We start from the raw sequence: 23,910 nt of genomic DNA on the forward strand, positions 1-23,910 counted from the left end.
TGTGCCACTTATTTGGCAGTGCCTCAGTTCAGCTTGTGCCACTGGTAGTGTGTCAATGTCATCTTGAAAGAATGAATGCTAACAGGTCTCTCAGTCTGATCCGCCAGGTAGCCTTGACAATTTGTGTGTGAGTCTCTGGGGACCAGAAATGGTGTTTATGACTACCAAGTAGGAAACAGGTTCCGTGGGCATTACTAGCTTCAGGAACATAGATTGAGAAAGATGCTCATCTCACGACTCGTCTCCAAAATTTCAGCTTGCTTGGGTGTCATTAGGTTGCCAGGGTGAACCAGCAATCCAAAGGGTGAACATTTAAATAGCCGCAGGTGAAGTTACAGATGAGATTGGCTTGCTCCCAAAACAACAACATCATTGACACTTGCATGAGTTACTCATGGAGCCACAGTTGATATACCACAGGGTTCCAGAAGAAAGTCATGGTTGGGCACTCTCTAGAGAGTGCCACACTTTCTTCCCTGGTGAAAAGCTTAGCAAAGCAAGGCTAAAACCGCTACGCTGCCACTTTTTGTAGTGTAGCTCTTGCACTGTTGGAAGAAGCCATGATTTGAAAGAACAGACATTGTCAGATTCCTTGATTTGTTGATGGAGACTCTCCCCCATCTTGTACACTCAATCCAGTCCCCCAACAACAAGCTCTTAACACCATGAAAAAATTGATGTGAATAGGTGTCAGGTGACAGTCAGTAGAATATGCTGAAATTCCAGTGGTACTCCAGCATCACTCCCCTTGAATAACAAGGGCGCCTTTGGCATCATCAGGGGGCTCTACTACTTTTCCATAACTGTATGGTTGGAGTTAGCTTCAGGTCACCTACCACCTAGTCCCCTCAGGTTTTTCATGGTGTAATACAGCTGATCTGGGGAAATCCGCAAGAATGGTTCAACAGATTCCCGACCTGAAATAGAAAGGAAAGAAGAGTAAGTTCAGTATCAAGAGGCTGGACGGGCCAGAGAAAAAAACAATCAAAATGGACTTCTAAGAATGTGAGGTTGTCCAAGAATTGTTGAAAGTTGTTGAGCACCCAAGCTCTGGTGATGAAGAAATCTTGTACTTCCTTGTTCATAGATTGAGGTACCGTTTCCAATGTCTCTGTACCGGTCCTTGAACCCAATCTACCCTCCCGGCCTCTTTTGTGATAGTTGTCTCAGCACAAAGCAGTTGATGGAGATTTGGCAAGGCAAGTGTAGGATAATGCTCCGGGGCAAGATCAAGAGTTCATCCTTATTGGGGAGCTAGAATTGTTGATAGTAATTCAATATCACATGCGTATGCAATATGCATTGTACTCGTGGAAGCTGGATACTTCAAGCTCGCGCACTCAGGATAAACATTTTTCTTTTTCTTGGCTTTCCCGCTTTCAACCAAGTTGAGTCTATCAAAACCAGTCGCAAGAAGATCAAGACTCTGGAAGGCCCTAGTGATCAAGAAGCAGCAATACAGCTTGTTCAAGACAAGAAAAACCAAGTTGTTTCAGGAGGACTAAAATCAAGTAAACACAGGAGGAGTTAAAGCTTTTTTGTTCTTAGTGCTTGATTAGTCTACAATGTCGTTGTTTCCGTGTTCAGTTGTCTAGTTATAAGTTAAACTCAATCAATTCTACTACTACTGGCTGAATAATAACCATAAAAGACTTACAACATAGAGTAACAAACACTTTGTATCTTTACAAGAATTTCAGCTCCCTGATCTTGACTTCACACAAGCTCATGAATACCACGTGCGGGTTGGTCAGATGAACGTTGATGGCCAAAGCTTTGTTCATGGTATTGGATAAATCAAAGCACACATATCATGCCCAGGGGATATGGTGTGTTGGTCGTGAAATACTGGTCAGACAGACAGAGTGTGCCAACAATCAGTGCTGTGTTGTAACCCCAGGATTTCCATGGGTAGATGGCAAGGACAGACCTGCTTTCATGTCTGGCATGTTGACCAGTTTGATTTACTGGCCAGATTGCGGGGGGCCAACGGTCCCATTGAGGTCCATGTATTCGCCAAAGCACTTATTACATGTGCCTGCATTTTGGTCTGTACAGAGATGTCAGGAGAGATTATGAATAAGGAGTTGGCGGGTGGAGGGAGGAGACAGAGGTGGACTTAACAAGCCAAATAGGTTTCGCCATGGACTTCCAAGATGGCCACCAGATGTGCACCCTTACCCACAAGAGCATTGATGAATGTGGCCTTGACAGCCATGCCGCTGAAGACATCAAGCACACCGGGAAGGCGGAGAATCACTGGCTTGACCCGCAACCCCCTGGAGCTTTGTGGGGATTTCTGGTTGTGAGAACTGGTGAGATTGGCGCAGGGGACGGAGTAACCAGTAAAACAGATAAGTCTTGTTGTTCATTGCCAGTGTCTAGGAAATGGGGAGCATGGAGCAGGGATTGAAGGGTAGGATCTCTTGATGTGGAGGTGGCGTTGTTGACCAGGCTGTAGCATCCAGGGTGGAGTTGGGCGAGAGTGGGTGAGAGAAGGCAAGTGCTGGGTGGATGAGTCCAATGGGTATATAAACCAGGGGATCATGTTTTTTTTACCCCCAAGCATCCTCTGCCGCTTTACTTCCAGCATGTGGTTTGTTCTCACCCCCTCCGCTGTTGCACTTGCGCAGTTTGAGGGGCTAAACTTGTTGGCCCCCCTTTGCATAATGCCTTCAATGCGGGGCAATGGGGGTCATCTCACAATTTTTTAACCCTGCTAGACAGTGATGGAGGGTGGGCCTTGGTGCATCAGCTTTCTGATTTTAGGTGGCTGATTGCAGTTTATTTTGTTGTATTTTTGTTTGCTGTAAAATTGTGTTTTTTGTTTATTTTGGAATTTGTAGAGCAAAAACCCTTCAGGTTTTTTTTCTGAAAGTTGTAGAGGGGAAACCCTTGATTTTTTTTTTTTTGTGATTTTTGGAGATTTGTAGGGGAAACCCTTAAATTTTTGGACTTACTTCGCGCACTGCGAAAAGCTCTTCGCGCACTGTGCAGTGCGCGAAGTTTGCAAACACTTCGCGCACTGCGCGTGAAGGGCGCAACTTTTTCAAATTATTTTCTGACCAATCAATAGACAAGCTTATTATTGTCCTCTGTGAATTTATTTGGAGTTTTTTGAAGCTTCCTTGTATGCTTAAAAATCCCACCAATAAAAAAAACAAGTACAGTCACTTGGGGACCTGGAATCCATATTCCCACCAGTCAAAAAATCCAAATAATTTAGTGAATCATGATACATATGAGTTCAAACTTTTTAGAACTTTTTGGCCACTTTGTGCAAGAATAAGGCTTTCAAAAATTAGGAAAGTTCACCACTTACTGGCGCATTTTGGCATATCTTGAGAAAAAGTTACTGGTTTTTGAAAGCCTTGTCCTTGTACAAAGTGGCCAAAAAGTTCTAAAACTTTTAAATACATATTTAATATGATTCAATAAATTATTTGGATTTTTTGGCCTGTGGGAATATGAATTCCAGGTCCCCAAATGGCTGTACTTGTTTTTTTTATTGGTGGGATTTTTAAACATACAAGGAAGCTTCAAAAAACTCCAAATAAATTCACAGAGGACAATAATAAGCTTGTCTATTGATTGGTCAAGAAATAATTTGAAAAAGTTGCGCCCTTCACGCGCAGTGCGCGAAGTGTTTGCAAACTTCGCGCACTGCACAGTGCGCGAAGAGCTTTTTGCAGTGCGCGAAGTAAGTCCGTAAATTTTTGTTTTGTGATTCAGAGGATTTAATAAACTTGGATTGTTCATTATTTTTTTGGAATAGTATTGAAGATTTAAATCATCATTCAATGCAAGGAATTTTGTAAATTTTTTGGTGTTCCAAATACTTTTTATTTTTTTATATTCATTCTTCTGAAGTAATTTTACACACTCATTCTTGAATCCTAATGACTTCAAGTTTGTGGGTTGGCCTTCTGGAATGAGCTTTTGGGGGTACCAATGTTGACTGTACACCAAGAAACCTGGTCCTCAGTCCCGCACACCTGCATACTTGGCGTACAGGACTGGGGACGCCGATTCCCCAAGGTCCAGCTTGCCAAGAGGAAGGTGTACCTCCCGGAGAGCTGGACTTTGACCAGCTCGCTAAGAGAGATACATACCTCCCGGCGAGATGGACTTTGACCAGCTTGCCAAGAGGTATACATACCTCTCGGTGAGATCCAGCTCGCCGAGAGGAATACATACCTTTTGGCGAGCTGGACTTTGATGACCAGCTCTTCGGGAAGAATACCCTCGGCGAGCTGGTTTACAAATTCAGCTCGCCGAGAGGTATGCATTCCTCTCGGAGAGCTGGTTAAACTCCAGATCGCCAGGAGGTTGTATTTGAAGGGATTTCACGAGAAGACCGCAGCACGAAATAAAGCAGAGAGATGAGCATTTGGGCTCGAGATGGGACAGCGAGGAGGGGAAGCTCACCGGATCGGCTCGGATAGGAGGCGCGGAAAAAAAGTAGAGAAAAGAACCGATGCAGCTTGATTGCTTGGACTAGGCTATGTATAAGTAGACTACGTACAATGCATCAAGTTGTGGTTGTGATAAGCAAAATGAATATGAATAGAAGAGGAAAGAACCTGATGGAATGTCAGGTTGAACAGACAGGTGACATACAAACAATCACACACAGAGCACACGCACAAGAGAACACAGTAGAATGGAAAGCTAATCAGCTAATCTAGGCAGGGAACTAAGTCACAAGACTAGTACGGCAAGAGAGAGCATGACCATTACTAAAAGGAAACAAACTGGTGAGAGAGCATAAGATGAGATGATGTAGTCAACAGGGTCTGGGAAGGAAAAGAGGCAGAAGGAAGTGAAAACCCAACAGTATTCCTCTCCGCAAGCTGCTCAAATTCCAGCTCTTCTGGAGGTATGTATTCCTCTTGGCAAGCTGGTTAAAGTCCAGCTGAACCTGCAAACTCTGTCTGCATTATAAAACTGGGTTTTCTTCATATACTAGAGGCCAAGCGGCTCCGCTGCTGCAGGTCCGCCCCGTGCGGCAGCCCCTCCTTGTCGTCCCCACCCCTTGGGCGACTCCGGTAACCCCCCCTATCTGCCGGCGGCAAAAAGGCACGAACCGAGCAGGTTACCGTGCATCAGCACCCCACCTGCCCACCGGTCGCCCGGCCCACCCCACTTCCACCCCCCCACCAGCACCTGTCCTGCGCCAAGGCCCCATGACCCCCGCCCCGCCCAGTGAGACGCGCCACGCCGCCCAGGTTCGGCCACGGCGAACCATCGAGACCCAGGCCGACGCGACTGGCGCAATCTACCAATGACGGGCGCCAACAGTCACCCCCAACAATACCTGATTCATCGACGCTACCTCTCACCGCGTGGCTTAAGACCAATGTGCCAATGTATGTCAAACCCCAACCCCTACCCATTAAACCAACATCCCCCGCCGCGACCCCTCATCAACTCCCCAAAAACCCCCCAGGCCAATATTATCACGACAGGAACCAGGCTCGGCTGGTTGAGTTTCTGCAGCAGCGGGCCGCGGCAGGCTAAGGGTCTAACGCCTCGTGACGTGGAGGTCGTTAGGATTGGAGGTAAGGGCAAAGTCGTGTTGCGGAGCGGTTGAGTTTCTGCAGCAGCGGGCCGCGGCAGGCTAAGGGTCTAACACCTCGTGACGTGGAGGTCGTTAGGATTGGAGGTAAGGGCAAAGTCGTGTTGCGGAGCGGGTCGCACATAATCTTGGCTCGGCCTTGGGTACTGTAACATCCGCGCAGCGTGCGTTGTGTCGAAGGTCAGAATTGATTCAATCGTTATTTAGCGACTGGGTTGGTAGGGTTCCTACTGCAAGAAGTGCATATGCGACTTGGGTGACGAACACGATTGTGGTTTGTGGGAATCATGGGGCTAAAAGGGGGAGTCCGTGCGGAAGGGTGCGGCTTTATTGTTTCATTGTTAAGATGGATCAAGATGTCGACTGCGGCAGGATTACGATTATGCTGTGAGCTGATCGTCATTAGTCAGAGACGAGGTGAGGAGGTGGCTTACCCAGCGGCCGTTGTAAGGGTTTTGTAAGGGTTGCGTTGGCTGGTTGAAGTGCAATGGGCCGACGGTTGTCATAGAATTGCGGCGCCGAGGGGGTAGGGATTGAGTCGTGAGGAATTTGGTTTGAAGCAAACAGTGGTTGGTGGTGTCGGGTATAAGTAGAGGGCTTAGGTTCAGTTTATGTCACCTCAGGCAATTTCCCGCTGTATTTCCAGCGGGGGGTTGCCTCACCCCCGTCCGCTGTTGCATTTGCGCGGTCCGGCGGGGATTATTCGTGGGCCCCCCTTGTGCTTGAGGGCTGGGGGTCTTCAACCCAACGCTTTTCGACCCTGCTAGACAGGGATGGGCGTTGGGCCACGGTGCGTCAGCTTGCTGCGCTAGGTGGTTGGTTGCAGCGTGCGGTTTCTACTGTTATATGTAAATAGTTTGGCTTGTTTGCATTATTCTAGTGTGAAGGACCTCAAATTTTGTCCTGCAGAACTGTAAAAGGGGAAACCCATGATTTTTTTTTTTTGGAATTGTGCATTTTGTAGGGGGAACCCTTGAATTTTTTTTCTATGAACCTGAAGCTTTAATATACTTGGATATTGTATCTAGCAAATATTATTTGACAAATTGTAGGCACAAGGTACAGAAGCTTCAAGTAAGGAAGGCAACAGGTTATTGATTTTTCAAAAAATTATTCTCCTCACACAGCCAATTTTACTGCTAAAGATGGCACTACTGCCAAACTTTGAGTGTGCAGCAGCAACATATTTCCTATACAGGCCCCCACCAGAGTGTTCTTTTGCCCAGCTTGTAGCGTGGAAGGAGGGGGGCTTGACGGCAAGAGACATCAAGTCAACAGAAATTTCCATGTGGAACAGGTTTTCCTTAGTGCGCAAAGTAAACCTGTGGACCCAATTCTGATGTTCTCAGTTTTATGAAATCCATAATGCGCACCTATAACCTAATTACCAATGCCTAAGCAGTTTCAAAAAACAATGGAAAAGGAGTCATAGATATATCATGTAGGTCTTTTTTTACTTGCCCGCCCAAACCTTGCTTTTAAATCTGGTTTCTAATTTTATTAAAGTTAGAGTTGTGCCAAAATATTCCAAAATTTTCAGAATTCTAATATCCAAACTTCAGACCCGTAACTGAACCACCATGCAATCTCAATTACTAGGAAACCAGTTTTGGTGCAACATTCATTGCAGAAATCATATCTAACCAGTGATTTGAGGATGGAAGGACCTCATCAAATGCAGGAGGTTCTTTCAATGGTGGGACCGAAGTGAAAATGGGAGGGAAATAGAATCATCTGGAGGGGGGGGGGGCTGTATCAAATAGGTGTTCCTGCTTCACAGTCAAAATTAGGGCTGGACCCGGGGTGATACCCGAGAGCCTCCAGCCCTGCCGTGGTAATACCCAAGGAGTAAAACCAGAGGTTTTGCTCCCGTGGGAATACCCGCGGATAACGGGTCGGGTAGACGGGTAGAGGCGGGTATTTTTCGCGGCGGGTACCGGCGGATATACCCCAGAACTATAGGGTATACCTGCGGGTACCCGGTCTCTTACGCGTATTTATCGGACTTCGGGATGTTTATGCCTGAGACAACTTCCCCAGGGCTTTGGCATCAGGTGTGAGCACCCAGATGCCTATTCATGCCGCGCCTTGGGCGGCCAGATGGCGCAAAAAGTTGAGCACACCGTCCTTGCGCCGCTGCAAGGCGCAAGGCCGGTGTGCTCAACCCCTGAGACCAAATACCCGTCGGTCCCCGTGAGATCAGCAGAGTGTCCCAACTTTTATACCCAAGAATACCCAAAGGGTATTTTTTGAAGAGAGCACTGCCGGCCCCCGACCCTTCGGGTCAGATATCCGGGTATACCCATCCACCCCATCTTTGGGGTCCAGCCCTAGTCAAAATTGAAATTAGTGCCGAATTGAGAACTGAAACTGGCTGGATTGGGGTGTTTCTTGGAAAATCCATGAGCCTTGTTGCAAACCTGTTTTGAAACTGTGGTACCTGTCCACACTCCAGACTTGCAAGTCCATACATAGTCAGGTTAACCAGGGATAACCACATGATTGTACCACAAAAATCTTATATTTATCAAACAGAATTTTCCGACGCGCAAGGACAAGGAAAAAATGAAAGTATGAACCGCATTGTCAAACTGGTTCTGTACAGCCAGACACTTGTATCAAAATAAATCCGCAGGAACTAGGAAAACCTGAAAGCTCCCCAGCCACGCCGTGAAACGCAGACATGTACAAAACATGTATTTTTTCCAGGTTAACTCTCTTGTCATGTAAAAGTAAAACACTTGGGGAAAAAGCTTTGTTGAATATGAAACGCAAGCTCTTTGTGAGATATTTACTGTTCATTGAGATTACTTTAAGTTTAATATTTTTTTTTCTCTGAACAATGTGCCATAGTTTCATGGAAAGTAAACATTTTTCTGCAGACAAGCACTGCAACACAAGTTTGCTTGTACCAGCGAAGGAGTGCAGGCTTCTAAAATTATAAATAGCACTGTTTTTCAGCAGTTTGGATCTCCTCACCTTCCCATCTTTGACCACATACTTCCCAGCATTAAATTAATTGATTGCAACCAAAAAAAACACATCACAGGCTGAGAATTTATAAACATGTTGATAACAAAGATCTTAGTTGCCATCCAGATCATAAACTACCAGAGAATTTCAACCCACACCATTTCACTCTCAAACACCTTTGTAAAGAGGACCTGTCTTGATAATATTGAAGAACTTTTTCATGCAAGAGAAGGATCAGAAATTGGTGAAGTAGCTTGTATGTATGAATTCTCTCAGGCCCTTGTTTGACATGCTTGTTTCAAATTTGATTTTTGATTTTTTTTTTCCATTCTGATTTATTAGATGATGGAAAACAAGAAAAAATATGCTGTATGTCACCTTTCTTATGTACTTTGGTACCAAAATTTTATATCTGTGATGAGACCTGAGTTGATGATGAATGGTAAATATTTTTGATGAAATTTTCTTCTTTAGCTTCTGAGGACTTCAAAACTCCATTCAAAGGTTATTTTCTTACATCAAATTCCATGCACTTCTTTTACACATACCAGGAAGATCACTGACACTTGATTTCTGACCATTTAAAGATGAGTTATCCAATGAATCTGATTTGGAAAACAGTGGTCAGTCAAGTGGCAACCTATGCTCATGATCCCACTCCTCTGACAATAGACAGTGTGTAATAATGACTCTTGAATCTGACCCTTATTGAAAACAGAAAGTATATCCTATGAAGATTTAAGTTCATTTGTGGATACACCACTTGAAGAATGGATTAAAAATACTGGCTGGGATTCTTTAACTGAAGGTGGAAAAACTTTACATAATGGTGTTCGCTACAAGATTGCATTTTTTGTGGAAATACATCATTTATCAAGTCTATCACCTGAAATAGCCAACAATAAATCAAAACAATTCTTTACAGAAGAATTAGATGGGAATGAAAAGAATGTTTTGTTCAAATATTTGAACACTATAAAAAATTCTAAGAAAGAAATAAAATTATTTAGCCCCCCAATACCAGAGTAAATATGTGATGCTCAATACTTGGTTTATTGTATCAGGATCTACATTTATCAGTTGCACAAGTTTTTCTAAAATGGCTGATCAAGATGAAAGTTAAAAAAAATCTCCCTGGATTTTTTTTGTATTTGATGAAACATGGTGTTTTTCCACTTGCTACTTCATCCCCAATTTTCACACAGAAATTTGGTTTCTTCTTCATGTTGCCATAAGAAAAATAAAATCAAGGGAATATATCTTTGAATATCAGATGATTCATTTCACTCTAGATCTGGGTGCCCTAAGCAAAGAAAAAATCAATGTGATCATGCCCAAATGGGATTTCACATTATTCTTTTCTTTTTATTCAATTGCTTTCAAAAATTTCATTGCTCCCACAACTTGACCTTATTCTACATAGTCTGCTCATAGCTATACCCACAGGCTATAGTGCTTCTGAATCAATTGTGGGTTGTGATCTTCTCTTCCTTAATTCAAGGAGCCATTTTTCCCCCTTGGCTTTCTGATCCAAAGCTGGGCCCTATTATTTCTCAGCAAGAGTAATTTTCATTAGCCTGATCAATTACTGTTGTCTAGCAATGCAATGGCACTTCCTTATTATGTCTTTTCACTCCTCAATGGGTAAAGTTTATCTTTTTTATCCTCTTCTTTGGTGGCCAACTCCTGGCCATCCAGAATTAAATGTCCTAGGACAGCCTAAGTAAGTGCCTTTATTGCCACATGCATTCCAAGCTGGCCCAGTCAGGTTCAGGGGTAATTTTACTACTAACCTTGACATGTTTCTGATGGATGGCCGGTCCTGAATCTGGCTAAGCTTTGAGGATCAACAGGGGAATTTCTCCCATTGAGCACACCAGTTAGTCTACATAAACTTAATGAGACATTCCCAACCTTGAAACCAGATATTTGAGACTGTAGAGCAGGCTGTAGAGCTAAAAACTCTTTGGCTCCACACTCCAGTGGGCATGAAAAAATGAGCCATCACGGCCAGCCACACTCCAGTGGGCATGAAAAAATGAGCCATCACAGCCAGCCGGCATACGTCATTGCTTGAGATGAGGTTGAACATGCAACCCGCCGCACATGACCAGCCTAGGGACCCTTGCTCTCCCGACTACACCAAGTGTCAGCCTACGTGATGCCGAGGACTGTAAACTTCTAGCTACATGTGGTGCAAAGCAAGATATTAGAGTGTAAAACTCTAAGAAAAAAGTATAAGGGATAATTCCAACGTAATTGTTGGGAATTATGGCGTAGAAAATAGGGCAAAAAGGGCCAATTATATTAATAAAATTATGAGGAGCCTGATAAATCAGGGGTGTTTAATCCCTCAAAGTTATTTTGATAAAGCAGAGGATTTAGGTACCAGTTTAGCACTGGGGCCTGTAAACAGGGGTGGTTTAAATCCCAGCAAGGAATGGCAGAGAATCTCAAGAGAAGGGGCTTAACTTACTAGTATAAGACACTGGAGTCACTTAAGGTTCTTCAGGCGTGAAGTTGGGCAGTTGAAGGCGCTCAGAAAAGGTAATCTTGAGGGCAGGGTGGACACTGGACAGCTTCAGGGCGGAAAATTAGGGCTAAAGATCACAAAAGTAGGTTTTTACCTGGCAAATCAGAGGCTATTGAGGCTGTTGAAGGCGGGTAAAATTCTAATAGGTAACATAAGGCTGGGGAATCTCCTTTTGGGCGGAGAAAAGAGCCCTTTTTAGAGCCTAGGCAGGCCTCCAGGGGCGCCCAGGGGACAGGGGAACACTTGTGGGCGCATTCTGAGGCAATTTGGTTGCGCTAGAAGGCGCTGTGGGTTGTGAAACCTTGGGGCTTGGATACAAGGGTTGCCAAGGACCATTTACAGAGGTTCTGCGTGTTTTTACACATGCTTTACACGTCATAGGGGCTGATTTGGGGGTTCTGTCCTTGGAAATGTGCCACAGAAGGTACTAGAACCAGCTTCTGTGCACTTGTACACGTGCAAGCAGTGCTTCATAAAGTTTCTGGAGGCGCTTGTTGAATGCTCCAGTTCATTTGACCTCTTCTAATCATTTACTACAGTTGTAATTTATATGAAGTGAGGCTTAGAGGGGATCTAGGGCGCTTTCTAGTCTCTCCTGCACACGCTATACGTGTTGTTCTAGTCCAGAATCACGCGTAAGAGGTTTATATTAAATGACGTGGTAATTACATCATTCATTAGTAGTTAATTACATGTGTATAGTACAAGTATCACATGTAATATTCCTATTGAGGCATATCCTGGCCCATCCAAGTTTATTAAAACCACAGTTTCACAGAAACTGACTTCATGGGTTCATGTTGCATTTCATTGAAATTGCAGGCAGAAGAAATTAAAAGTTTGAAATTTTTGTTCCTTAAGTTTGAAAAGTTTAAGTTTTTTTTTTCAGTACAGGGTTTATGGTTTGTTTGAGTTTAAATTATTGTTTTTGTGTGTTTTGATTGTGTTCAAAATTTTTTGTTTTGTGTGAGTTCAAAGTTTAAATGTTTTTGTGTTGTGTGAGTTCAAAGTTTGAATTTTCTTGTTTTGTGTGAGTTTAAATTTTAAATTGTTAAAGTTTTGTTTGGGTTTGGAATTTTTGTTTTTTGAAATCAAGAAGGGGCCTACTCAAATGAAATAGGGGGCCTTCAGGGAGGGGGTGGAAGAAACCAGATCCCCTGGGGGGACAAACAGCTTCCCCCCCAGCCCTTTAAGTATCCGACCAAGCTCACACACCCTGGGCCCTGACATCCTCCAAACCAAAACTTGACAACTTGGTTGTCAGGGCCCTGCGGCCTGTACAGGCCTGTACACACTCATCTGAGTGTTTACAGGTCAGCTTGAGAGCTTGAATCCTCAAGATGACCCGTCACACTATGAAAAAAACTCGAGAAACCACTGTCAGTTGACATGCGGCATACTCGAGTTCATTCTCCCTTTAAACAAGCCTCATACAAAATGAATCCCCCCTGGAATTTTTTGGAAGTTGCTTGGCAGTTTAGGCTAAGCAGTATGTTGAGACTCTGCTTAGCCACACCAGCCACCACACTAACTTTGGGCACAGTTAGTGTTGAGCTGCTCAGCGGGCACAGCAGTAGCACCTAAGTGCATACAAGCGCCCTTTCAAGCGGGAGGCACCCCTCCCTCCGACAGACAAGGCCACATACACCCACCCACATGGACCAGGAGGAACCCCTCCCGGTCAACAACATAACGCAACCGGGAGGAATCCCTCCCGGTCAACAACTTAACACAGCAGTCGACTGGGCGGAATCCCTCCCGGTCAACAGTTATATACAACTGTCACTGGGAGGAATCCCTCCCTGGATGCACGCTCGTTCGCTTTGATAAAATCATCTAGTTTTGCGTGGTCCTTGAGCTTCGTATAGCAACTTTGACATTACAAATCAATCCCAATCAGCTTATTTCTCTTATAGAGTTTATCGAGGGAGAGAGGTGTGACTTTACTTGAGCAATCGAGCCGTTTGATCTGAATTAGCTACCCCTCTTGCGTGTAGTTCTTGCAAGTAAGGCATCAGGTTTGATATCCTTTGAGCGGCCAAGAACTACGCCAGAGTAACACAAATAAATCAGTCTTGCCTCGGACAACGACCTGAGACAGGAAAAATGTTCTCACCTTTCGGACTACTATACTAGGCGGGACAGTCCCAATAGTGTTGATGTACTGTTGAACAGCGCCTTCGATAATCGCCAAACCTTCGGTAGATTTTCAACAGCTCACTGGGATCCACTTTGGCAACATTAGTTGCCAAAACATACATATCTTTGTGGTAGAGTATCAACAGCTTTTCTGACAGAGGTCTTTCAACTAGTCTAGTAACCTGTAATTGATTCATTTTAGAAGAAAGTATTAGGCGCGATCCCATTAAACAAGCCCCCCCTCCCCCGAAAAGAGAACAAACCTCAGCAGCTGAAGTGAGTACATAAAGCTCCCCCCACTCGGCCTATATATGTAAGACAGTACCACGGAACAAAGCATTATAAGTGATGAAACAATTTTGGAGATCAAAGACGATGACTCTGGTCTGTTCGACATTGTTTTTGAGGCAGGCTGAGCTTGGGGGGAGGTGATGACGAGGTAGTGGCCGCGACTGTTGAGCCTCGCCTTGGGGCCCTCGTAGGCCAGACAGGCGCCCCGGCCCTCGGGGCCATAGACGTACAAGGCCGAGTCGTCGGCCAGGAACAGGTCCCCGTTGTCCATCATCTCGCTGCGGCCTATCGAGCCGCCCAGATCATCCATCACAATCAACTCTGCACCAGAGCCAGCGCCATGACCCAAGGTAAAAAAAAAACAGAGCACTTTGGCAGTCGTGACAATAAAGAGACATGCGTGGCGATGGGTGCTGGACGGCTTCAGAGCAGGCTCTGGCAAATCCGGGTTGGAGAAGTATGGTTGGCTGGCGCTTGGTTTGGGTGATCGGAAGGCCAGCCCGGTGATTGGTTCTGGGGAGGTATAGATTATCTTTGGTTTGGGTAGCACAGGAGGCGGGCGACTGATGTGCGTAACAGAGGCGGCCTAGACAAGTGCTTGGTCAAGATTTCGATAGAGGAGGACGGTACCATCGGCCAAGCCAACGGCAAGATAAGACAGGTTGAGAGAGGGTGCCAGGTTGTTACCTGGTTTTTTTGTGGAGATCAGACCCTTTTCTTTTTTTGGAAGAAGATAGTAGGACTGACTGGATGAGGGCAATTCCCGTTTTGGATTTTTGAGAAACCAAGTAGTTGAGGTGCAGAAGATTGATTATCCCCGTGACGCAGGTTCCAGATCTTGAGGATGGGGACACTGTTACTGGCTTCTTCCTACGAGGGATTGGGGCAGTTTTAGTTAGGCTGAGGATGTGATGGGATCGGTGGAAGGATGGTTGCTGAGCTGAACAGGAGATGACAAACAAGGACGGACGCCTATTGATATGAGTACATCCTTGATTGAGGTTGGTATGACGAGCAGGGTTCTGCCACCGGGGAAGGCAGGCCAGGAGCGGAGCAGGTCAATGGAGGGGTCGAGCAGGGAGATCCGGCCGTCGAGATGGGCGAGGATGGTGGAGTTGAATCCGGCCTCGATGGCAGCAATTGAGTGCGGCTGGCTGAGCAGTTCGGGTGGGTTTCCGAGTCTGATGAGGAGTGGAGCGGGTAGGAGTGGAAGAAGGTGAACTGCCGCCACTGGGGTATTATCAAAGCAGCAGGTCAACGTGTGTAGAGTGGATGGTGGTTTGAGAGCTGATCGCTTACTGCTGTTGGGCTTGGTTTGGTATCCTTCCTGATGGCCATGTCGATGGATGGTGGTTCGTGGGGTAGCTGGGTGGTCGGATGGGCAGGCTACTCCGCCGAAACACTCCAGCCAGCCTGATGACCTCATCAAACGTCATACTCCACCAGATCAACTCTCTTGTCCAAGAAACATCCAACAAGAATCAACTGCAGTCCAAACTTCCGGTGTGATCTGGTTCTGCACATCATTTGTCCAGTCAAAAACTGGGATGTTTACAAGGCACCTCTCAGACTCTGGTGAATAATAGTGCTGCATCCTACATTGCAACTGTTGATAAGTACAGCAGACCGATTGAGAGTGATCGTGGATAACGAAGGAGCTGATTGGAGCCTGGAACTTGGCTAGTAAGTTGGCCGCCTGGAGCATCCTGGACAGGTACATACATAGGATCAGGATTATTGATGCTCGTGTTTTCCCGATTTGTCACAGTGACAATTGTATATAACTGTCGACCGGGAGGGATTCCGCCCGGTCGACTGCTGTGTTAAGTTGTTGACCGGGAGGGATTCCTCCCGGTTGCGTTATGTTGTTGACCGGGAGGGGTTCCTCCTGGTCCATGTGGGTGGGTGTATGTGGCCTTGTCTGTCGGAGGGAGGGGTGCCTCCCGCTTGAAAGGGCGCTTGTATGCACTTAGGTGCTACTGCTGTGCCCGCTGAGCAGCTCAACACTAACTGTGCCCAAAGTTAGTGTGGTGGCTGGTGTGGCTAAGCAGAGTCTCAACATACTGCTTAGCCTGAGCTAACCCACAAAAATACATGGACTCAACCAGGAATAAAGCTGGACAAACTCAGGTATGTGGCATTGTATCAGCCTGGATCTGGCATGTCAACTGACACCAGTTTCTCGAGTTTTTTTCGTAGTGTCAGGGTCATCCAGACATGTTCTGGATCCGAGGAACTTGGAGCTGTGAGTTATAGTTCAATTGTGTCCCCACTTGCTGGGAGGCGTCCTCCCCGAGGTCTCCATCTCCTCTCGATGTCTTGATGTCAGTCTGTAGTGGTATTGGGCTCACACCTCTCGACAACCGGTACAGACCGGCATCGATCAGGTTCACTCCTCCTCTCCGATGACTGGTCTGTGCCAGTCATCGAGGGGAGTCATAGCTCTCGATGACCGGTCTGTGCCGGTCATTGAGGGGACTCCGCACTCTCACCTCCCGATGACTGGTCGGACCGGCCATCGAGGGGTCACACACCTCTCGATCCAAGCTGGACCCCCGCGCCCTTCTGCTCCCCTCCTCCCCCTCCTCCGATGACGACAACCCGGCTCCTCATCTGCCCGTGACCACCATGGCTGGCCCTACAGCGGCCCCAAAACACGCCTCGTCACACCCGCTCCACGCATACATATATTTCTCTCTATTGTAAATTTTGAGATAGGACGAAGAGCACCTAGTATGATGACGTTTGAATCTGAGCAAACGGTGACGACCTGACAAGACTTAAGAACCCAGCAACACACCTAGTATGATGACGTTTGAATCTGAGCAAACGGTGACGACCTGACAAGACTTAAGAACCCAGCAACACACCTGAAAGAGAAGATTGAAAAGAATAACAAGATAGAGAACAAGTGTTAGATCAATGTTAAATACATAATTGAAAGAATAAGAAGGGCATACCTGCGATTACGCAGGAGTTATTTATGTTTGATTTTTATCGTTGATGATGATAGTGAGGGACGCGCGCAAGAGAGATATGAATCTATGTTGGAAAGGGAAACGGAATGAGAGGAGTAGAAAGGGGATGAGGAAAGCGTGCGGTTAGTTTGGGTGATCCAATCTTGATGATGTTATGGAAAGTTGATTCTGCTTACTAGTCTCTTCCTCACGAGTAATATGATGTAAACGCGTGAGGAAAAGACCAGCAAGGTTGGCCGCGGGGAAGAATTCTTTTGATGACGGTGGAAAAACGCGGTTAGGGTTGCGACCGGTACTTTTTCAGATGCTGGTGAGAATTGAATATTCTTGCTGCATATTCATAATCAAATCCGGGGTATTCATAATCTAACATCTATAACCTTTCCGACGGCACAGCGGGGCTGACGGTGTCGGCGTTTGCTTGTAGCCGCCCGGGGCCTCGTGGTAGCCCATCAGAGGCGGGATCAAACGCTGGGCCGTCGTCCACGCGCGCCTGCATTGGACCTAACAGGCGCCTTGCGCCTCGAGACGAGGAGGAGGCCGTTCTCGCGTAGCCTTGGCTTCTGCTGCGCCCGAGATCGCTCGGGACATTCTCGCTCCCCGTCTCCTCTTCATTATCTCCCCAAAACGACGTCGTCCGTCTCTCTCTCTCTCTCTCTCTCTCTTGTATATATATGTGTGTATAGTTTCTCTCATCTTGGAAGTGCGCGGACTGGACAGAGAGGGGAGGGGATGTGTGCCTCTATCAGTGTCAAATTTCAATATATATTCTGCTGTGCCCTGTCTCCGCAGTTGTCCTATGCATTCTCTCTCTCTTTCTCTTGATCTCTCTACAAGGTGTGAGTAGATTTTATGACAGGTGCAGCTCATAACACTCATATCACAAGCCAAACTGGTCATCCTACTCTAAGTGCAGCAATAGTGTAACTCTGCTAGAACTGAGCATGAAATGTGTCATCTGTTAGCATTTTTGTGATATTGCTAACATTTCCAGCCAGAAAACCTAGCAGCAGTTCTGTGTTAAACAGCTATTGTAACAGAAAAATCTATTGAAAGCAAATAAAACCACTGGAACGGAATGTAATATTTTGTCCCAGCTTTGAGCAGTGTTGCACTCAGCTCACCATTTCCTGCAGAAAAAATGACTGCTGTGCTGCATTACTTCAATTTTCAAGTTGAAAAAGCAATCAAATGCTCCTGATAGGTGTAGCACTGCTAAAGTCAGGCCAAAATCACAGAAAATGAGAGCTGTGGCAAAGGCAACTATGCTTGTGCAATGTGGTCATTTAGCACAGTGTAGTATGTGACCCACCTTTGTCAAATGGATTGGTGGTTATTTAAAATGCAAGATCAAAGATATTTGTGTATTGTGGCAAGCTATACAATCCAGGTGTTTTGTATTGCTAAGCTGATAAAGGAAATCCACTACCTGTTTATCCAAGTTTATTAAACCCTCTGAATCACAAAACAAAACTTCAAGGGTTTCCCCTACAAATCTTCAAAAATCACAAAAACAAAATCAAGGGTTTCCCCTTTACAACCTCCAGGAAAAAAAAATGAAGGGTTTTCCCCCTACAAATCCCAAAATCAACAAAAAAACCACAATATTACAACAACCAAAAACAGAGCAATAATCTGCACCCAGCCACCTAACATCAGCAAGCTGATTCACCATGGCCCACCATCCATCCCTGTCTAGCAGGGTTAAAAAATGGTGAGAGGATGACCCCCAGCGCGCCGCATTGAAGGCATTATGCAAAGGGGGGCCACCGAGTAGAGCCCCTCAAACTGTGCAAGTGCAACAGCGGAGGGGGTTGAGGGAGAACCGCACGCTGGAAGTACAGCGGCAGAGGACGCCCTGGGAGGGGCACACACAAGCAGGAGAGATCCCTATTTTATAGATAATCGGGCACGACTGCCCTCACAATCCACCAGTGCGCTCAACTACAACATTCATCATACCTTGACAACTACGCCACCGCCACACCGCCGTACCTCTGACCTCCGCGGCGCCTTGGCAATAATGCCACCGCCACGCTCCTGCCGCCATCCCTTGAATTTCTGACCGGTTACACTCTTGGTTGTTTGCATCAGTCAAACATATCAATAGAGTTCTTTGTGAGCTACATCGTTGCCATTGGCCACGCTTTATTTTCAGACCCCGACCGGCTAGCGAAAGGCAGGAAGGACAAAGAGCGTGCTCGTGGACATCCGGGGCCTCGGCCGACGTCCCTGGTTTTCTGTCCCCTGGATGCTGTTGGTTTCCGCGGTCCCAAGGCGAGGGACGCTGTGAAGCAACTCATCATCTCCGAGCCCTTGTCATCGTTCCATCGCTCGTCCATCTAACTCAACCCCCGCAAACCTCGATCTGGATCCTGAAGAAAAACGTTGAATTGAGCGTCAGGAAAAGCAGGCGAAATCACGCGCGAAACTTTTTGGTGAACCGGTCTCAGCTCACAAAAAACCCGCACCTTCCCGCCCTTCCGCCAATGCCCCTCAGCGCAACCAATCTGCCTCTAAGGGTAAAGCAGAGGGAACCCTTCTTGCAACAGCTCCAACAGAGCATCAGGAACTCCTACAGCCATCCCCGCTCGTCAACGGATAGAGCAAACCTTCAACCCAAGTGAAAAAAAAGCCTTTGAGTCTAACAAATAGGGACCGACGGACCATTGAAGAAATTGAACAAGATATGAAACGGAAGAAAGTCGAAGCAAGGACTCAGGGCACCAGAGATTCGCAATCATCCTAAATTGATTCATACTTTACCAAAAAACGAATTCCCATACCCTTCAAATCCGCTGCGAGCAGTTCAACACTGAGGGTCGCTGACAAGAATCCCCGAGCTGGATCTGAAGTCGTCTTGGCTGGCAAGAAGAAGGCAATGAACGGCTTGCCTACTCCGTCGTCCAAACGTACTCAACTATCAATAAGTCTTCCTAAGGATACCAAACCAAACGGCCCACGAACTGTTCCTAAAGCAAGAGCAGGCTCACACAGCAGCAGTCGTAGACAGGGCGCAACTGTCTCAGATGATGAAGATGATTATTCTGATGAAACCAATGGCATTTCTGATCATGGCGCAGTTGTGGCCCCCTCGGTAAGGGATGAGATTTGGAAGATCATGGGTAAAGATCGGAGGCAGTATACCGCGAAACCGATCTTCAGCGATGAAGAAGATGATATGGAGGCTGATGTGGATGATGTCCTTGAAGAAGAAGGCCGAGCGTCAGTAATCTTTATTTTTGTCAGGTTGTGGTTCTGCTACTCTTAGCTTTATCATACCTGCTGGTGTCACTCATTCATGACCTGTCATTTACGGGTCTTCCCCTCAATTAGGGATCTTCATGTGACACCAGTGGATGTTCATTGACCCACCTGCAGCTATTCATATCCAAGCGTCCTTAGTACAGTGGTTAGTACACTTGACATGGATATAAGAGACATGGGTTCAACTCCCATAGGACACATAATATTTTATGGAGTTTCACAGGTTATGAGCCCAGCGCTACCGCGTGATACCTAGGATATTATGGAGTCTTGGTATGATAAACCCCTTTCATAGCACGGGGGGCTGTCAGGTTGTGGTTCTGCTACTCTTAGCTTTATCATACCTGCTGGTGTCACTCATTCATGACCTGTCATTTACAGGTCTTACCCTCAATTAGGGATCTTCATGTGACACCAGTGGATGTTCATTCACCCACCTGCAGCCATTCATATCCAAACGTCCTTAGTACAGTGGTTAGTACACTTGACATGGATATAAGAGACATGGGTTCAACTCCCATAGGACACATAACATTTTATGGAGTTTCACAATTTTCAGCTTTCTCATCTTGTCTTAATTGCAATGAAATTGACACTGTCTGTATTTATTTTTCTCACCCACAGAGCTCGATTGGCAAAACTTGAGGATCAGCGAGAGGAGGAACGTCTGAGACAACACGAGCTGGAAAAGAAAAAGCGGCTCATGCAATGTCGTCTTTCGAAGTAAACTACTTTCTATTTCTTAGCTGTTAGTTTTTTTTTCTTCAATTTGTCCCTCAAGATTGTGTTTAGTGTCGTCTTCTTCATCGTTCATAGAATTTCTTGCCTTCCTCATTCTTTCTACTGTACATCTGTTCATACATTTTTTCGTTAATCTTTGTTTGCATCAACCGGCACACATGTATGTATGATCACCCCCGCCCCTCCCTCTAAATCTGTAGACAAGTGAAAGTGTCACTGTTCTTAATGTCCTTCAAATATTTCTTGCTTGGGATCAGTTAAGCATTTGTGATTCTGCTGGAATGAGCAAGGGCTGCTGCTTAGGATGTGAAAATGACTGTGGTAAATCAATGGTGGGTAGTTACTTTACTTTACAATATCTGAGTTTTTTTTGTCAATTAGCTACTCACTGTTACTTTTGGGGTCATTATTGTTAGCAGTAACACACAAATAGTGCCATCATGTGTAATGTAATAGGGAGGCTCACATTATAATTTTTAAAAAAAACTTTGGAGCCCATTTTAGGGCCTTTATGAACAACTTTTTGAAAAGTGCTAAGCTATCCACCAGAAGACGTCCTGCTGGGTTACACTTCCGCTCACTAGAACCTATAGCATGTAGCTCTGAGGTGGGTGTTTCTCATGCTGAATACAATCATCATTCCAAACCACAACAATATTCCCTGTTCAGTCTACCAGGGACCCTGCTTATGTCTAATCTCCAACCACATTATCTTCTTGCTTATGTCGCCCCTCATTTGCTTACCTCTTTTCCCCTTTGTGATTTTGTATTTTTATCCTTAGGGGGCCATGCTCAACCATAATCCACAAGAGGAAAAATTAGATAGATCTTTATTTTTTCTTGTATTCAAGAAGATAACATGTCATTGGTCTGTAAGTGCAAGTGTATCATTAATAATAATCTTATGTGACAAAGACAAGAGTGAGAGAAAGAGAGAGAAAAAGGGGGATTTTGTAAATGTGGAGACAAAGACTAAGAGCAGCTTCAATGACAAGCAAACTTCACAGAGTCCCTTGCGGCTATAGGTCATTCCTCCCCCAGCAAGAAACAGAGAGCAATGGAAAAACTGCCAGCCAAGGCTTTGTGTTGTTGGCATGGCAAGCATTGAGGGTTCTGAGGTGGTTTGGTGGGGCTTGCAAAGAATTTGTTCCAATTGTGAGCTAGCAGAGGTTGAGTGGCTTTAGGCCCTGCAGCGGCGAAGCCGCCTTGGCCTCTAGTTTGTATTAAAAACGTGATACAATACTCATAATTGGTACAATATTTTATTGTATCAGTTTCCCTTTTGATTGAATCACAAGGTAGAAACTAGGAGTTATACATCTGATAATCCATACACAGGCCTGATGTGGAATCTATAGCAAGAGCTGCCATGGTGGAAGGGTGTGGAAGGAAGCAGTTTCCCAAAGATGTGGGAGAATGTGTTGCATTATGGATTGAGCACAGCTGTGTTTATTGAAGTATTGGAATTAGATGAGATTAGGTGGGAGTGGCAATGGGCCCTAAATTTTGCAGCGGCGCAGCCGCCTTGGCCTCTAGTTCTTACTTACTGGCAGCCCAAGTGCTTTGTTTGCGGGCTTGTTCATGCATTATCACTACAAACACTTATTATTTTGCCCAAAAAAGAAATAAAAGTCAACATGAAAAAAATGAAACCAGAATTTCACTCAGGGGAACAAACTGAGCATGCTGAGCCAAAAAAATAAAATGTCCCAAACTGAGCAAAAATCATTGGAAAATGTTTTGGGGTGGTTTTTTTTTCACGGGCCTGGCGGGCCTGGAGCAGGCTTGAGTGGGCCTGGAGTGGGCCTGGAGTGGGCCTGAGATGGGCCTACACCAAAAGCACATTGGGTCAGTATTAAAGGAGTTTTTGGGAGCTTCTGGGGCTTTTGATGGGCCCAAAATCTCAACATGGGCTTTTGGTGGTCTGGAAGTATCAACCCGGGCCACTGAAAAGCCCATGGGCCTTTGAATTCCCAGAAAGCCCACCATGAGCCCCCACATAGCTAATGGGCTCTTGGTAGCCCATGAAGATCTCCATGGGCCAACAGATGCCCTCATGGGCTTTTGGTGGCCCATGAAGATCTCCATGGGCCAACAGATATCCTCATGGGCTTTTGGTGGTCCAGAACGCTCCCCATGGGCTTTTGGTGGTCCAAAACGCTCCCCATGGGCTTTTTGTGGCCCAGAAAGGAGGCAAAAAGCCCATGGGATCACATGATGGAAGTATCTTTTGGCCCATACGGATCTTCATGGGCCATCAAGAGCCCATTAGCTATGTGGGGGCTCATGGTGGGCTTTTTAGGAATTCCAAGGCCCATGGGCTATTCAGTGGCCCGGGTTGATACTTCTAGACCACCAAAAGCCCATGTTGAGATTTTGGGCCCATCAAAAGACCCAGCAGCTCCCAGGGCAAGGCAAAACACCTTTAATACTGACCCAATGTGCTTTTGGGGCAGGCTTGTCTCAGGCCCGCTCAAGGCCCGCTCAAGCCCGCTCCAGGCCCGTGAAAAAAAACAATCCCAAAACATTTTCCAATGATTTTTGCTCAGTTTGGGACATTTTATTTTTTTGGCTCAGCATGCTCAGTTTGTTCCCCTGAGTGAAATTTTGGTTTCATTTTTTTCATGTTGACTTTTATTTCTTTTTTGGGCAAAATAATAAATGTTTGTAGTGTATGCATATATGTGCACCATGCGCGCGGGCTTGAGCTCCAGGCAACAGATCACGCAGGCTTGGGTGCGCCACGCAACAAATAAAGCCATCTTCTAAACTGTACACAACACCTCAGTTTTATCACTGAAACTGGGTGTAAACATATGTATTTAGGTATATAAGCATCCAAGTGCATTCACACGGCATCTGATGCACTTGCTTAAACTTTGAAGTTAGTTTACACAAGGAAGGGATAATATTTAAGGGTGCGTGTAAGTGAGGTACCCTAGGTTATTTTACCTGTAGATTCAGAATCTTTCATAATATTTCAATTATTAATTACACAAAGCTAATTAATTATTCATATATGTATTTAATGTTTTTGCGTAGTTTTACATACGTAAGAGTAATAATGTCTCTTTCATATGTAACACTGCTTTTTATATTTTTATGTCATGGTGGCTCTGCCATAGTAGCCAGCTGACACCAAGTAGACAAGTCCTGCAATCTTGCCCAACTTTATCACATAAAGACTGCAACCCACAATACCCCTTTGCTGTCCAACAGTCTATTGGACACTCTTGATCAAGGGCGTCCAAGGAGGTTTTGTTTTGGTTTCCATTGGACAGCCTCATGAATCAAGTGTGTCTGATGCACAGTTTTTCTTGTGTTCATTGGACACTCTCAGCCAAGAGTGTCTGCTGGGCAACTTTTTTGGTGTCCATTGGACACTCCGGCTGGAGTGTCCAATTGTTGGA

At 45.6% G+C, this 23,910-nt stretch overlaps 3 protein-coding genes across 3 annotated transcripts; 2 read left to right on the top strand and 1 right to left on the bottom strand.

Annotated features, from left to right (window-relative positions):
- Nucleotides 1–5,186: 5,186 nt before the first annotated feature.
- PtA15_10A274 (uncharacterized protein) lies at nt 5,187–5,520 on the top strand (the record flags this gene model as incomplete). The annotated part of the gene is made up of 2 exons (XM_053160433.1): nt 5,187–5,228; nt 5,302–5,520. 2 exons carry the CDS (start codon nt 5,187–5,189, stop codon nt 5,518–5,520), a joined length of 261 nt encoding a protein of 86 aa, XP_053024408.1.
- A 7,872-nt stretch (nt 5,521–13,392) lies between these two features.
- PtA15_10A275 (uncharacterized protein) lies at nt 13,393–14,940 on the bottom strand (the record flags this gene model as incomplete). The annotated part of the gene is made up of 6 exons (XM_053160434.1): nt 13,393–13,405; nt 13,487–14,077; nt 14,140–14,201; nt 14,262–14,384; nt 14,485–14,744; nt 14,814–14,940. 6 exons carry the CDS (start codon nt 14,938–14,940, stop codon nt 13,393–13,395), a joined length of 1,176 nt encoding a protein of 391 aa, XP_053024409.1.
- Nucleotides 14,941–19,373: 4,433 nt separating this feature from the next.
- PtA15_10A276 (uncharacterized protein) lies at nt 19,374–20,486 on the top strand (the record flags this gene model as incomplete). Its single annotated transcript, XM_053160435.1, has 2 exons — nt 19,374–19,717; nt 20,384–20,486. 2 exons carry the CDS (start codon nt 19,374–19,376, stop codon nt 20,484–20,486), a joined length of 447 nt encoding a protein of 148 aa, XP_053024410.1.
- Nucleotides 20,487–23,910: the final 3,424 nt, after the last annotated feature.

The sequence above is a fragment of the Puccinia triticina genome, chromosome 10A, assembly GCF_026914185.1.
Source record: "Puccinia triticina chromosome 10A, complete sequence".
NCBI classification, from domain to species: domain Eukaryota; kingdom Fungi; phylum Basidiomycota; class Pucciniomycetes; order Pucciniales; family Pucciniaceae; genus Puccinia; species Puccinia triticina.